At 43.0% G+C, this 13,525-nt stretch overlaps 1 protein-coding gene across 11 annotated transcripts in view; it reads left to right on the top strand.

The window, feature by feature from the left end:
* add3a (adducin 3 (gamma) a) overlaps positions 1 to 13,525 on the top strand; it is a 99,218-nt gene that overhangs the window by 74,205 nt on the left and 11,488 nt on the right. For all 11 annotated transcript variants that reach the window (XM_053417696.1, XM_053417699.1, XM_053417693.1 and 8 more), the window contains 8 exons: positions 1,084 to 1,222; positions 1,962 to 2,113; positions 2,869 to 2,949; positions 7,770 to 7,919; positions 8,689 to 8,832; positions 9,307 to 9,405; positions 10,530 to 10,706; positions 12,690 to 12,947. In XM_053417696.1, coding sequence (XP_053273671.1) covers positions 1,084 to 1,222; positions 1,962 to 2,113; positions 2,869 to 2,949; positions 7,770 to 7,919; positions 8,689 to 8,832; positions 9,307 to 9,405; positions 10,530 to 10,706; positions 12,690 to 12,947 — 1,200 coding nt within the window. The remainder of the gene's footprint in view (positions 1 to 1,083; positions 1,223 to 1,961; positions 2,114 to 2,868; positions 2,950 to 7,769; positions 7,920 to 8,688; positions 8,833 to 9,306; positions 9,406 to 10,529; positions 10,707 to 12,689; positions 12,948 to 13,525) is intronic.

The raw sequence follows: 13,525 nt of genomic DNA, 5'->3' as shown, positions 1-13,525 counted from the left end.
TACCGCGATCCAGTTTCATCTAGTGCCCTGTTGGGACGAGTCACTCCGACACCAGAGGAGCGTGTGTAATCTGTGATTAACATGTACTCCTCATTCCTCCTCTTTATTCACACTCATCCCGTCGCTCTACATGTTCCCACATCTTCTCACTCTGTCATCGCCGTCACCACTAATCCCCTGCTCTCTACAGCTCTCTGCTCTTATGTGTCTCACCATATTCTTTCATTTGAAGTTGAAGAAATCCTTTCCTCCTGCATTGATGGAAATCCATCCACCATTATCTGTACTGCTTTTCATGTGAGTGGGGGCGCTGAAGGTAATCCTAGTTGACTGAGAGTGGGGGTACTATCTGGACAGCTCGACCCCATTCAGACCTGGTGTTAGCATCTGTCCAGAGCGATCTGATCAGAAGTGTGCAAGTCTGAAAGTGTGTCCTGAGATCAGTGCACTCCAGCAGCATGCGAGGGTCTGGATGAATGTGGCCACGTTCTTTTCGATGTATGAACGCTAAAGTGTGCTGGGCCAAATGTGAAGGACCAGACAATCAGCTGAGGTCCTCTGACCTACAGTTAAAAAATGTATTTTTATGTCTGAGGGTCCATATGTTTATTTGTTTGGAATCACACCCCCAATATATACACTGATGCCCACATAACGATGGATACATTTTTTTATATTGGTTAAATTCCGTCTTCATAGCTGTGCACATTTATTCATTAAGCCCCCATGACTCAGCTCACTTTCTTTCTCTCCATCTCTCACTCGCGCCAACACACACACGCACAAACATCTGCAAACTCAGACTGGGTAAAAACAACATTTGGTTTCAGTGAACACAAAGGACATACTTGATTATTTGCATATGAAGCGGGGAAGTGAGATCAGATCACGAGGCATCACAGGACACACATTCAGGATCGATTTTAATTTAACACTTAGTAATGTCCTCTTGTGATCAGATCTCTCAGGACAGATGTTAACAGGGCTAGAGGAAAATCTGAGGCTTATATTTCTAGTTTCTGACACATTGCATCGAGTCTTGTTATTTTCTCTCAACTCTTTCTCTCCTCTCTTTTATTCCAGGCCTTCAAGGAGGAGCTGGAGGGTCTGATCCAGGAGCAGCAGAGGAAGGGGAACAACCCCTCCGGCCTGCTCGCCCTCAGACAGATCGCAGACTTCTTCATGGCCAGCTCAGTGGCTGGTTTCAACACCTCCTCCCTCAGTGAGTGCACACAGTGCTGCATCCCACCACCCGGGGCAACCGAGCCGGGTACTGACATTTAGTAGGAACGTACCATCCTCGCCCAGGGTGCCGCCGGTTTGATCTGCCCTGAAAAACAAAAGCCTCAGCATCACTATTTGAACAGAGACGATATGCAAACACGAGATTTGTGCGCTTAAAGGCACGAATACCCAAAGACAACCCAACCCCAGACTCCGGAAGAGCCGCGCATTTTTCTCGAAGTTTTGATCCTTTGTGAGTTCTATCCAGGAGTCCACATGTGAAGTCTGCTTCCAATCACAGGGCTGGAATGCACAACTAATGCTGAAGTACATGTCAAAGGCAATAGAACAGTTCAGCTCAGCTCTTCCTCTAAAATACCACTGTAATGAGGGAGTCCGAGGAGGCGTGGCAGTGAACTCACTTTCAAAGGAAGGAGTGTTGTTAGAAACATGTCGGTGTGTAAATTAGTAAAAATGTTTGATATGGAGCCAGATGTGTCGGATACAGGAAATTGTTAAATCGAAATCCAGATGTTGTACACTGGTGCTGTGGCAGTCCTGAGCCCTCTGCAGTTTGAAACATTACTAGTGGAAAATGTAATGTGCAACTATAAAAGTGTCTACACTTACACAATGGGATGAGATTGTTTTAACTTCAAACAATTAGAAAACACTGAAAACCTTTTTTTTTTATTCTCTTTTGTAACTCTAGTCATTCCTGTCTTTTTTCCCTCCAGGTCTGGGGATGGTCACGCCCATCAACGACATGTACGGAGTGGAATCCGCCACCATGGTGAAAGGCGAGAGGCTGACGCGCTGTAAACTGGCCAGCCTCTACAGACTGGTGGACCTGTTCAGCTGGGCACACTCCGCCAACTCTTATATCACAGTGAGTCAACACAGGAGGAGCCGCAGAGGATTAGTAGAGAGATAATTAAAGTGTGGACTGTTGTGATTTATGAAAACATTATATATAGATTATATGATTAGTATATGATTTGATTTAATGAGGTTTTATCACAGATTTGTCATGTATTTCCACGTTAAACTTTCCATGCTATTTTTCTTTTGACTGATATAGTTACAATATACAGTATCTCCATCATTGAAAATTTTAGACATGTTTACTCAGAATACAATGTTCTAATGTTAAGACAATAGTCTGAATAAGACACTGTTAACAGGATTTTCTGATTACCTCAACAGGATTAAGGTCATAGTCGGAATACACAATAATCGAATTAAGATATGAAAAGTATTCTAATCAGTCGCATTATGTAGGCAAGTATATGATTAAATTGCATTCTAATGTCCCATTAGAATTTTCACTGTTTTGTGGCGACATCAACACACGATGGTGAAGAACTCTTTACTACACATGGCCTGGGTTCGAGTGTTATCAATAATTTTGGATCAGACTATGCCCTGTAACAGGTTAACAGGAGTATGAATGGAATTTTCTATCAGCAACTCAAACAAGCACCATAATCAAAATAATGTCTAATTCAAAATAAGTTCTGTAGTCGGATTATTGGTGTTCATGTAAACACAGTCACTGCCTCATTCTTCAAAAACTATTCTCCCTCAGGTCAGTTGCCATTATTCGAAACAAAAATGTGATAAATTGTTTCCTCTCTCTCTAAGGCCCGAGTCAGTAAAGAGCAAGACCACATCCTTATCCTCCCGAGAGGTCTGTCATTCGCTGAGGCCTCTGCATCAAACCTGGTAAGTTATATACCCAGCCTTAGAAAATATCATTTTACTTCAGAAGTGCAACAGAAACATAAGCACATAAATTGAGATCATTTAACCTACCTGGGTAAGGAGATGATAATTGACGTGAAGTTGATTTTATTTATTTAGATTTGCAATAAGTGAAAGATTCTGAGTTGAGTGATGAATCTCTTTATGTAGAAGAAAGATAAGACTGGCGTGTTCATGTAAGTGTGGTGTAGCACAGGAATTGAACCCAAAGCACAGGATTATTTAGAAACTGATTTTCTTCATAGTCTGAGATTAATCTAGTCCAGTGATCGCGTGGTTAAACTGAATCAAATGAAATAGGTTGTTAATATCCTTGACAGTGCATGATGTTTGCCAACAGCACTTAGCGTATTAAAGTTTTGGCCTTCAGTGGACAATGCTAATGCTTTTCCACTTTGCTTAATCAGCAATTTACTTCCTTCAATTATGTTCCTTGAATTTTATAAAGGGGACAGATAGTAGATTCAGCACAGTTCAGTGTTTTGCTTTTCTATAGGCACAAAAGAAAAACTCCCTCCATCTCTCCCTCCTCCTCTCTAAATCCCACTCTGTTTATGAGTTTGTTATGTTCAGTGTCACTGGCTGGTCTCATATTGATATTAGTCTGACGAGGGCAAATGCATTGGGTGTGTCAGGCTGTTGGTCTCCAGCTTAGGTTCAAAGAGTGCATATGTCGTCACAGCGCTGGGCCTGCCGTGCTGATAGATGTGTAACAACGTGTGTAATAATCTGTTGACAACCTCATTTCCTTCTGCCTTGCATTTGAACTCCCTCTAATTCAGTTCCTGTTTCCATCTGTTTGTCTGTTTGTCTCTTTATCTTGCCCTCGCTCTGCTTTCTCTCCCTGGTTTCCATCGCTGCTTATTCCAATGAGTTCAAAAAGGTGAAATGACAGATATCCCAGTGTTAAAACAAGATTTAATACCTTTATGTGGATGTTAATAAAAAACATACGACATAGTATAGACATCCTAAATTTCCTGATTAAAATCATCGCAAATGCTTGCAATAACCAGGCAGGTGAATAGTTCTTTTAAAATACTTTAAAAATACTTTATATATAATATAATCCATGTATTCAGAAATAAAGAAAGCATGACAGGACACTAAAATAATCAATTTAACTTGCCCTTTAGTAATAACATTCTCTGAAAGTTCCCTGTGTTACTTGCAGATGTGGTTTCTTTGATAGTTAAAAGGCATTTTTATTTTTATCCACCAAACTAAGCCAAATAACTTCCGCATAATCCACTTTTTATGATTTGTGACATTTCTAAAGTTTATATAAAAGCTACTTAGATCATATCTTTAGTCTTTTTCTCATTTCCGTTCTGTTTGCTTTGTGCTACCTAATCTGCAACACATGCGCAAACACACATGTTTGTACATCTATCTTAGTGAGGACACTCATTAGCATAATGCATTCCCTAGCCCCTAATTCTAACTCTAAAACCAAGTCTATTAAAATTGGGTATGAAAGTGAGGACCGGCCAAAATGTCCCCACTCTGTATGTCCAGGTTGTAGGCTCAAAATGGTCCTCACAAAGATATCTGTACAGCACCCACACACACCTGTGTAGTGTTGCTGCAGGTGTTGGCTGACAGTGGATGTAGTAGCCGTGCTGCTGACACACACATTTTACTGTTTGACCTTCCAGAGGTTGTTGGCAGGAACAAGATATTGAAAGAAACTCGGCTGAAGTTCAGCGGGTAACTTCTGCAGGTGTCTAGCAACGAAGCCTCATAAAAGTCAATCAGATTCATTGCAGAGCTACGCTTCTATTAAGAATGAAACCAAGCTACAGAATCAAACCTAATTTGGGCGTAGTAGAGATAAATGTTATGTTTCTATCTTTCAAATAAACTAAAGCAATTATGTGTATAACAGTTTGGCTCCAAAGCACAGAACAAAATATATGCTAGTAGCTGCTTAATAGCACATTTTCCCCACCAGGTTATTGTGGCTATATCTAAAATGACTTAAGTTGTCTAACAGAGTGTTTATGGGGGAAAAAATCGATTGACTGGTTTTCCTTTCCAGATCTTGTGTTGCTTCGTTGAGTACGTAGAGTAAATTGACCAGTTCAGAAGTATTTTTACTGAACTCTTTGTGTCTTAGTGTCTGAAAGATGTACTCATCTAGAGCCTTAAATGTCTTAAATACTACAAATACACTTAGTCCGAGTTTAATTACTGAAAATCCCAAAAAATTGCAAACAGCCACTTAAAGAACACACTATAAGGGTTCTCAGAGAGCGTCACTCAAAAAAGGCTAACACCCTACATGCCATGTTAAAGATAGAGACAAAATTCGGAATCTGCCCGTTTGTAAGAATCCGCTCCCAAAATGAACGGTTTCTTTCTTCGGATCAACCTCCACCCTTCCACTAGGTTTAATGGAAATGGGTTCAGTTGTTTTTGAGCAACCCTGCTGACTGACAGACACCCGGCAATGAAACATAATCTCCTCGGTGGAGTAAATTATACAGTAGATGACAGCGAGGTTTGCGCTCAGGTTTAGAATCTTAAAGCCACGTTATTTAGGAGTATTTATAGTTTGTGCGTCTGGACCGCGTCCATCTTTGCTGTGGTTGTCTGTATAAGTGCGATCACCACAAACACAGTCACTGCCTGCAGACGGAACAAAGCGACGTCGTCTGCGTAGATGTGTCCGATCTCTCTGACTGTGTTTTGGTTGGTTTGTTTCGTGATGCCGGTCCGTCGCCGCTGTTTCTCTCTCATCTCCAGCGGCCTCTTCAGTCACATGGCCCGTAGCTCAAGTGTTTGGACACGCATTGATTAACAGGAAGCCGTCCAGAATAAAGAGTGTTGGAGGTCGTGCCGGGGTCAGCTCGGTGGAGGCTCTGGAGGATCTGAGGAGGGCCCAAGTGCAGTTGTCTTTGGTCAGTTTCCATCTGCCTCTCCCTCTCTCTGTCTCTGTGTGAGCTCTGAGGTTAAGGTGGGGTCATTTGAGTTCACAGGGAAACTCGGTTTTGGAGAATTTTGTAGTTTGAGCTTAGTTTCAGTTCAGTTTGACATCGGACTTTGGCTTTAAACATTATCTGAGCAGTGACAGAGCGTGACATGGCATCAGAAGTGAATCTTTAAATTATCCTTAAGGAATTCAGGGATTTCCTGTTCCAAGTTTCATTTATTTCATCAGGCCCTCTCTGTCTATGAAGGGCCTTTTTTTCTTAGAGATTTCTTATCACTACATCAAACCAAGTCAAGTTGCAGATTCTCAAGTTGCAGATTCTCTCAGACGCGTGTCTTGACATGGTTTTATAAATTGTATATGACAGATAGGCCGCTCAGATGTAGGGCTGTGTGACTGACAGGCTGCTGTTGGGTGAGGCAGCAGCATTTTGAAGGACGTGACAGGGTGAATTAATACTGTATTAGACATGTGATGTAACCCAATCGATGTTCGATCCTCTGCCCGCTGGCTTTCACAAAGATAGCAGCGTTTAATTACGCTCGGCTGGTGCCATCCTCTTTCCTGTGGTTGGTTAAAGATCAATATACAGTCATTCATCCACACATCCATATGGCTGTTAAAAGCACTACTCCTGGGTTATTAATAGTTTATAACTCAACATGAATTTATTGTTTAGAAAACAGATAGAAAACAAATATGAAAACAAGGAACAGATTAATTAATCATGTGGTTTTAATGAGTGTTAATTATTATTCTTGAGTTTAAACATTTGTGTATATGCTAATTAATATACAGACTAATGACTATTATTAAACAACATTCAGAAAAGGGCTGGTGAGGGAATCGGGGTGCACACACTCGGGTACATCTTCTACTTTAAAAGTTATTTCTGGAACACAAAGCTTGTCTTGCTCTAAGTAAAAAAAGGAGGGTCTAATATCATATTTTCCAGGCTGCAGCTGTAATGGGAGTATTTTATTAGCCTCCGACTCCATGATGGATGCCTCTTCCTGTTGCGATAGCACAGACTTGTACTTTATATTATGAAAGAGAAATGCGAGCTTGTAGGTTCTGGTTCATATCACAGAACATGTGGTTACAGTGACGTAAATCTTGTAGGAGGTCTGCAGGCCAAGATGGATTTTCTGTTAGTTATTTGTTTTTTTTCTGCCAGGCCTGACATCTGCACTGGGTTTTGTTATTGCTCTTGCTCCGGGTTTTATGCCTCAGTCTCTTTGTCCAGTTCTCTGTTTTCATTCTCTCTGGATATCCGACTCTCTTCGATCCAGGTCTTGACCTCCATTTTTCCCTCCCTCTCTCCTCTCTCCTGTCGCTTAATCTAATAACTGGCTGGTAATGAAGTACTCAAAGTAGAGGACGACATGTCCATTTCACTAACACTATTATGTTCATCTCCAGTAGAGAAGCAGATAAAGGAGAGGAATGTTTGTTAATGTGATTTGCGTCTTAACGTGCACTGGTTCTAAATTGTATTTGTGTTTTGCGAGTTAATGTTGGAGGTTATCATCTCTCGTTTGTGTCTGAGGAGGTGGATCTTGTTATGTGTCAGTCTCTGGACGTCCTTTATTGCCTGGGCGCATTTGATGAGACTGATATGGGCCTGGTTCGTTTTCAGTATGTCTCCCTGTGCTCTCTTTCATTCTCGTTATGTTCCTCCTCCTGCCTTCTCACGAGAGGCCTCTGTTGTATGCTGTTGTAAAACTGCATTAATCCCGTAAAGCTTATGTGTGATTGCTTTTGTGTAAAAACTGTTCAGAGGTTTACATCCTCCACCTCCAGAAATCCTCAGAACTGACTCCATCTCCTCTCGTTGTTTCTTCAGGTGAAGGTCAACATCATCGGGGATGTGATCGAGCAGGGCTCCACCAACCTGAGGGTCGACCCTGCAGGGTTCAGCCCCCACGCCGCCATCTACTCAATGCGTCCAGACATACGCTGCATCATACATGTGCACACTCCTGCCACGGCTGCAGTAAGTTCACATAGCACTAGGAACTATCTTTTAGGCCTGCACTGCAAGCAAATGTTCAATCCAACCTGTTTATATACATCATTTTTTTTACAGGGAATCAGCTTTTTGTAGATTCCCAGATCAGACACTGCATTTCTATTCAGGAAATGTTAAATTTGATTAGTGAAATCATATATGTGAACTAGAAGAATACTCGACGGGGGCCTTACCGCTCTAAAACTGATTGGCCCCTTTGTCATGTGTTGAGATAAGATACATCCGGACCAATTTTCACCAGATCATAGATTTAAGCCCTGTTCATATGACCAACCTCTGCATTGTATCTTGAGAAATTAACATACATGTTGAACAATCTCGTACCACAATATGAAGGAAAGTGAAACATTTCCTGGATCCGCCCACTGATCCAGATCCACAACCAAAGGGATTCTTCACTGACACATACCACTTCCAAGTCTCGTTGTGATGCATCCAGAAGTTTTTCTGTACTGCTGCTAAATAATAGGCAAACAAACAGAAAACTCGTGAAACTGGAGGAGGTAAAAAAGTCTATTATCTAAACTGGCACTGATAGTTGAAGTGGTTGTGATGTACACTTCTCATTCAAGCAAAGAGAACAGTTTCAAAGTATTCTTCTCACAAAACATCTGAGGAAAATTCAGGGCTACAAACCTGGAGGAATGAAACGGCTACAATGCAGCTGTCAAAGACTCTAAACCCTCCGATTTGTCTACTCCCCTTTTCTCACCTTTTTCTCAAACTCATTTAGGTTTCATCTATGAAGTGTGGAATCCTGCCCATTTCCCAGGAGGCATTAATCCTGGGTGACATCGCATACTACAACTACCAGGGCAGCCTGGATGACCAGGAGGAGCGCCGAGACTTGCAGAAGGCCCTGGGGCCGACAACAAAGGTAGGGAAACTAAGAAAAACTTGCCTTTAGTAAGAGTAATGATCTCATCATCAGGTTGTGGTGTATTTGGAAGGCAACAGTAGCAAGACAGTCAAACCAGCACGTCCTGTTGAAATGTTACCTCCTCATGGTTTGTCCCTGCCTGTGCTTCACTCTGCGATTATCTCAGCGTTTGGCTTCTTTTAAAATAATCAATGATGAGTCAGCGATCAACAGAATTGTGATTGGCAAGAATTCAGGGAATTGAAGGGAATTTCCATGACCTGCCTGTTGCCAGGTCACGCCTCTGTCATCCAGTCGCCCAGCCCTTGTTGATAGAATCTATCCAAACAGTTGTTTTGGTTACTAATATATTAAAAGGCTTGGGGCAAAGTTGTTCACTCACATTAAACTCAGGTTTGGCAGACGGACGACTCACAATTCAGTTTGATCTGCTGCTGCATGTATATCACTGTTTCTGTGTGTGGGTTGCAGGTGCTGGTGCTGAGGAATCATGGCGCGGTTGCTCTTGGGGAAACCGTTGAAGAGGCCTTTCAGGTCATCTACAATGTCCAGTATGCCTGTGAAATCCAGGTACGAACACACACACACACACACACACAAACACACACCAACATAAACTCAAACTGCATGCTGCTGTTTTTGGGCAACAAGCACATTCCAGCACCTCTCAGTTTCCCCTTCACATGAATTAGATCGGCAGGGTGGCAGCTTGCCCTCCAAAATGTAATCACCCCACAACAACAAAGCTCCAATAGTCATAATCTCTTGTCATGTAGAGAGTGTTGTCTAAACACAGTCTTATAAACAGGCTATTAGGAGGCTGGAGAGGGGAGTAAAAGCTGATGTTGTAGTTGACGATCCAAAGCAACATTTAGGGAAGAGAAGGATGCTGTTCTCCCCTTTACTCCGGATGATGGACGGCATTTCAAGAAGCCTGGATCAGGGGGGAGAAATAAAAATGAGACCGGTTAATTATTCAGAAGGAATTATTAGTTAGTATTAAAGTTGCAGTGTGGAGAATTTAGTGCATAAAGTGGTGAAGCTGAACACCCCCTCACCTCATCCTCCCCTTCCAAACACGAAAGAGAACCTGTGGTAGCCTTCTGTTTTCAGAAAATCACAAAGGGAGTTTAGTTTGTCCAGTCTGGGCTACCACAAGAAACATGGTGGCCTCCATAGACGCATAAACTCTGAAAGTTAGCATTAGATCCCTCTGCGTCGGATTATTGTGCATCTTTGTGTTCACTTGTAGATGTGTTGGGTTTTAGGGATCTGTGCTGCCCCCCCTCCCCTCTCTCAGCTGAAACCGGCAAAACCAAATCTCCTGATTGACGGTCCCCAGACAGTCAGGCAAAGGAAAACATTAATCCATCCTGCAAAGCCCAGCTTAATTTCTATAAATAAATCCCCCAACCATGGGTGTTGCATGCCATGAACTGTATATTCCTTGATGCTGTGGTGGGTTCAGATTAGGGGGGTGGTCTCATTCCGGTTCTGCAAAATTACATCTTTCTTGTGTGTGCCTGGCGGTTTGTCCCTTTGTGTTGTTCATAGAGGTGGATGATCTCATACCAAATATGCTTGGTTATTTATACAGAAAAAAGGACTTTCCATTTAATTTATGCTACATACGTCACCAGTCTCCATCAGAGGTTCACATGCTCTGTCCCATCCTCCTCACTGTGTGGCTTTAGGTGCATGCCATCTCGTGTGCCGGCAGCGTGGACAACCTGATCGTGCTGGACCGGGAGAAGTACAAATCGCGAACGGCCGACATTGCCACAGCAGGTCACATCAACATGGCCAGCCAGATCAAGTGGAAGGCAGGGGAGCTGGAGTTTGAGTCCCTGATGAGGATGCTGGATAACCTGGTGAGTCCACAGACGTCAGAGTGAGACTCTCTGTCCGCTTTGCACAAATGCATCGTTAGGAAAATACATAAATATATACTGTGTATCTTAAGGCCTAAGGCTCACTGGGTAATTACAGATTATATAAACACCCCCAACTTTTTATATTGCTACTGCGTTTTGTCTTTGAACAAAAAAAATACATAAAGTGAAGGCTACTCTGAAGATTCCATTCAGTTCCTCAATCATTGTGTTTAGGTGAAGTCATCGGGCCTTTTTCACATAACTGAATATCTGTTTGATTTAACTTGATTATACAATAGAGCAATCCTCTGTGGTCAGCTCTGAAGTCCTGTCTGTTTCCATTTCCTTGTTCAGAATGAAGTCAGTCTAAATCACACTGCTCATGGTATCTACTCGGACGCACTGGCCTCCGTAAATGAACCAAATTAGATTAGAATTCCTTTTACAGAAAGCTAACAGTCTCGAAGGCAATTCACAAGAGTGCATACATCCGCCAAGGACCAACAGTTCCCTTAGGAAACCACATTTCTTCACTAGATCCAGATTTACATTTAATTCTGCACCAAATTGGACATACTCATAAATATCAGTGTCCTAAACATGTTTGATTTTTTTCATCACGATTATTGAATAATTTTTTGGAGAAATCATAAAAAATGTGGAAAATACCCTACCACGCAATGTTACAGAAAGTGAAACAGAATTCCTTGATCTGGTAATCCATCCAGTAGGTTTTGCGTAATCCTCCAAACGAACAGACAGAAAGACAAACAAACAAACCGAGACAAACCAAATCTCCTTGGTGGAGGTAAAAATCCAAGCAAATCAAAAAGTGAATTTAAAAAGACACAATTATTATTTTGGGGTTGAAGGAAAAGGGAAAGGAATTTTGGAGAGATGGGAGAATGAGGCATAAAAAGTGTGTCACCACAAAGAGCATCCTTGTTCCTCCTTGGAGGCTGCGTTTCAGGGCCAGTGTCGCCTCTTTCACATCACACTTCATGCGTCTGCCTATTCCCTCTCTTCCTTCTCTGTTTCTCTGCTCTTCCCCCTCTCTACAAATCAGCCCGTCAAGCCTCGGAACAGCTCGCCTCTGTGTCTCCGGACCTTCACAACCATCCCACGCTTCTCACACACTTCACAAACACAACATTTGCCTCAGATAAGCGCTCAGTTTCGCAAAACCCAGATACAGTGAGGACAAAGACGTGGGAGGAAAAAGAGGATCCACAAACTTTAATCTCCTCTAACAACCAGAATAGTGGAGCAAGGATGTGCAGCAAGCTTCCAGCTGAGATTGTGTAGAAATCTCTGAATATCAGGATTTTTGCAGGAAAAGATTATGCCGCCTCAGTTGACTGTTTCCAGATCCAAACTGATGAATGAAAGTTGAAAAGGTCAGTTTTGACCGTGCAGCTCAGACGAAGAGGAAGAGGACCAAAGAGAAAAGAACGGATCTGAGCTGTCAGCCCAGTGTGGAAAAACATCTGAAAACCAGTGAGGCCATGTGAGAGGATGGCGACAGACAGAGAGAGAAGAGGAAAAAGGGACAATGAGGATAAAGGGGGGAGAAGGGGGGGGGTGGAGGGAGAATTGCAAGAGAGAAAGGGTCAGATAGGAAATGACACTGTGACTCTGTTCACTGCGCTGCCAGAAACCCTGCGGTCACAGTGCTGTTTCTGTCTCTCTTTTCCATTTACTAACTGTGAAACTGGCAGCTCGGCCAGCGTTACAGGAAGGAAACGTCACAGAATAATAAGAGCTCATTTCTGTTGTGCTGCTGCAGTGTGTAGAAGCTGGAATAGAGCGGGGGGGGGGGGGGTACGTAAACATACACCATGTACAAATAAATGAATTAGCTTCCTCTGAGGCCTTGCGGTTTTGTTCCCTTGTCGTTGCTCGTTGTGAACCCAAACAGACCAGATCATTTCAGAACAAAGAAAACCCCACTGAAGGATTGACCCTTGTTTCCTGCCACAGGGCTACCGGACCGGCTACACCTACAGACACCCCATCGTCCGGGAGAAGCCGCGGCACAAGAGCGATGTGGAGATCCCCGCCACCGTCAGCGCGTTCCTGTTCGAGGAGGAGGAGGACTGCAGTGCCACGCGCCTGCCCTACAAGTTCCTGCAGCAGCGGCAGCAGAGGGAGAAGACGCGCTGGCTCAACTCGCCGAACAGCTACACCAAGGTCAACGTGGAGGGCGGCGACGAGCGCTACAACAGCCGGACGACCACGGTGAGCTGTTTGGGGTGTTATGGTGTTTTGTGGGGACATAAATCTGCTGACACACTCACCCTATGGGGAAAAAGAGCAAGTGCCTATAACATAAAACACAAGATTTTAGGGTAAAAACAGGGTTAAACTTGTCTGACTCATCAGATGTACACTGTGGGTATAATCCTGCCATTGGTGCGTATCTCAGGCGGGGCTCTCCTCCACTTCTACTTCCTGCTTGTACTCAAAATCCCCCTCACAGCGGGAAACAACGACCTCCATGTTCAAAACCTACATGTGGAAAATCAACACATGTCTTCCCCTCGCACAAATGCTCCACCAAAACAAGTTTTGAAAATGTAGGAGGACATGACAGTTGCTCCCAGTGTTTTTCATAGACTGCACGTATATTTGTGAATTTATGTAGTAAGTCAAAACATAAAAACTGCAAAGAGTAAGTCATGGACTGAAATATCATTCATTTCACTTTAATTCACAGACCTGACTTTTGACACTTGCTATCTCCCCAGTGTTTTAAACTTGATACTAGATCGCCACCTACTGGCGGAACAGAGACCTACCGTGAATTAAGCTGCACA

The sequence above is a fragment of the Pleuronectes platessa genome, chromosome 3, assembly GCF_947347685.1.
Source record: "Pleuronectes platessa chromosome 3, fPlePla1.1, whole genome shotgun sequence".
Taxonomy (NCBI): domain Eukaryota; kingdom Metazoa; phylum Chordata; class Actinopteri; order Pleuronectiformes; family Pleuronectidae; genus Pleuronectes; species Pleuronectes platessa.
The sequence above is the reverse complement of the archived record's forward strand: the minus strand, read 5'-3'. Positions and strand labels throughout refer to the sequence as shown.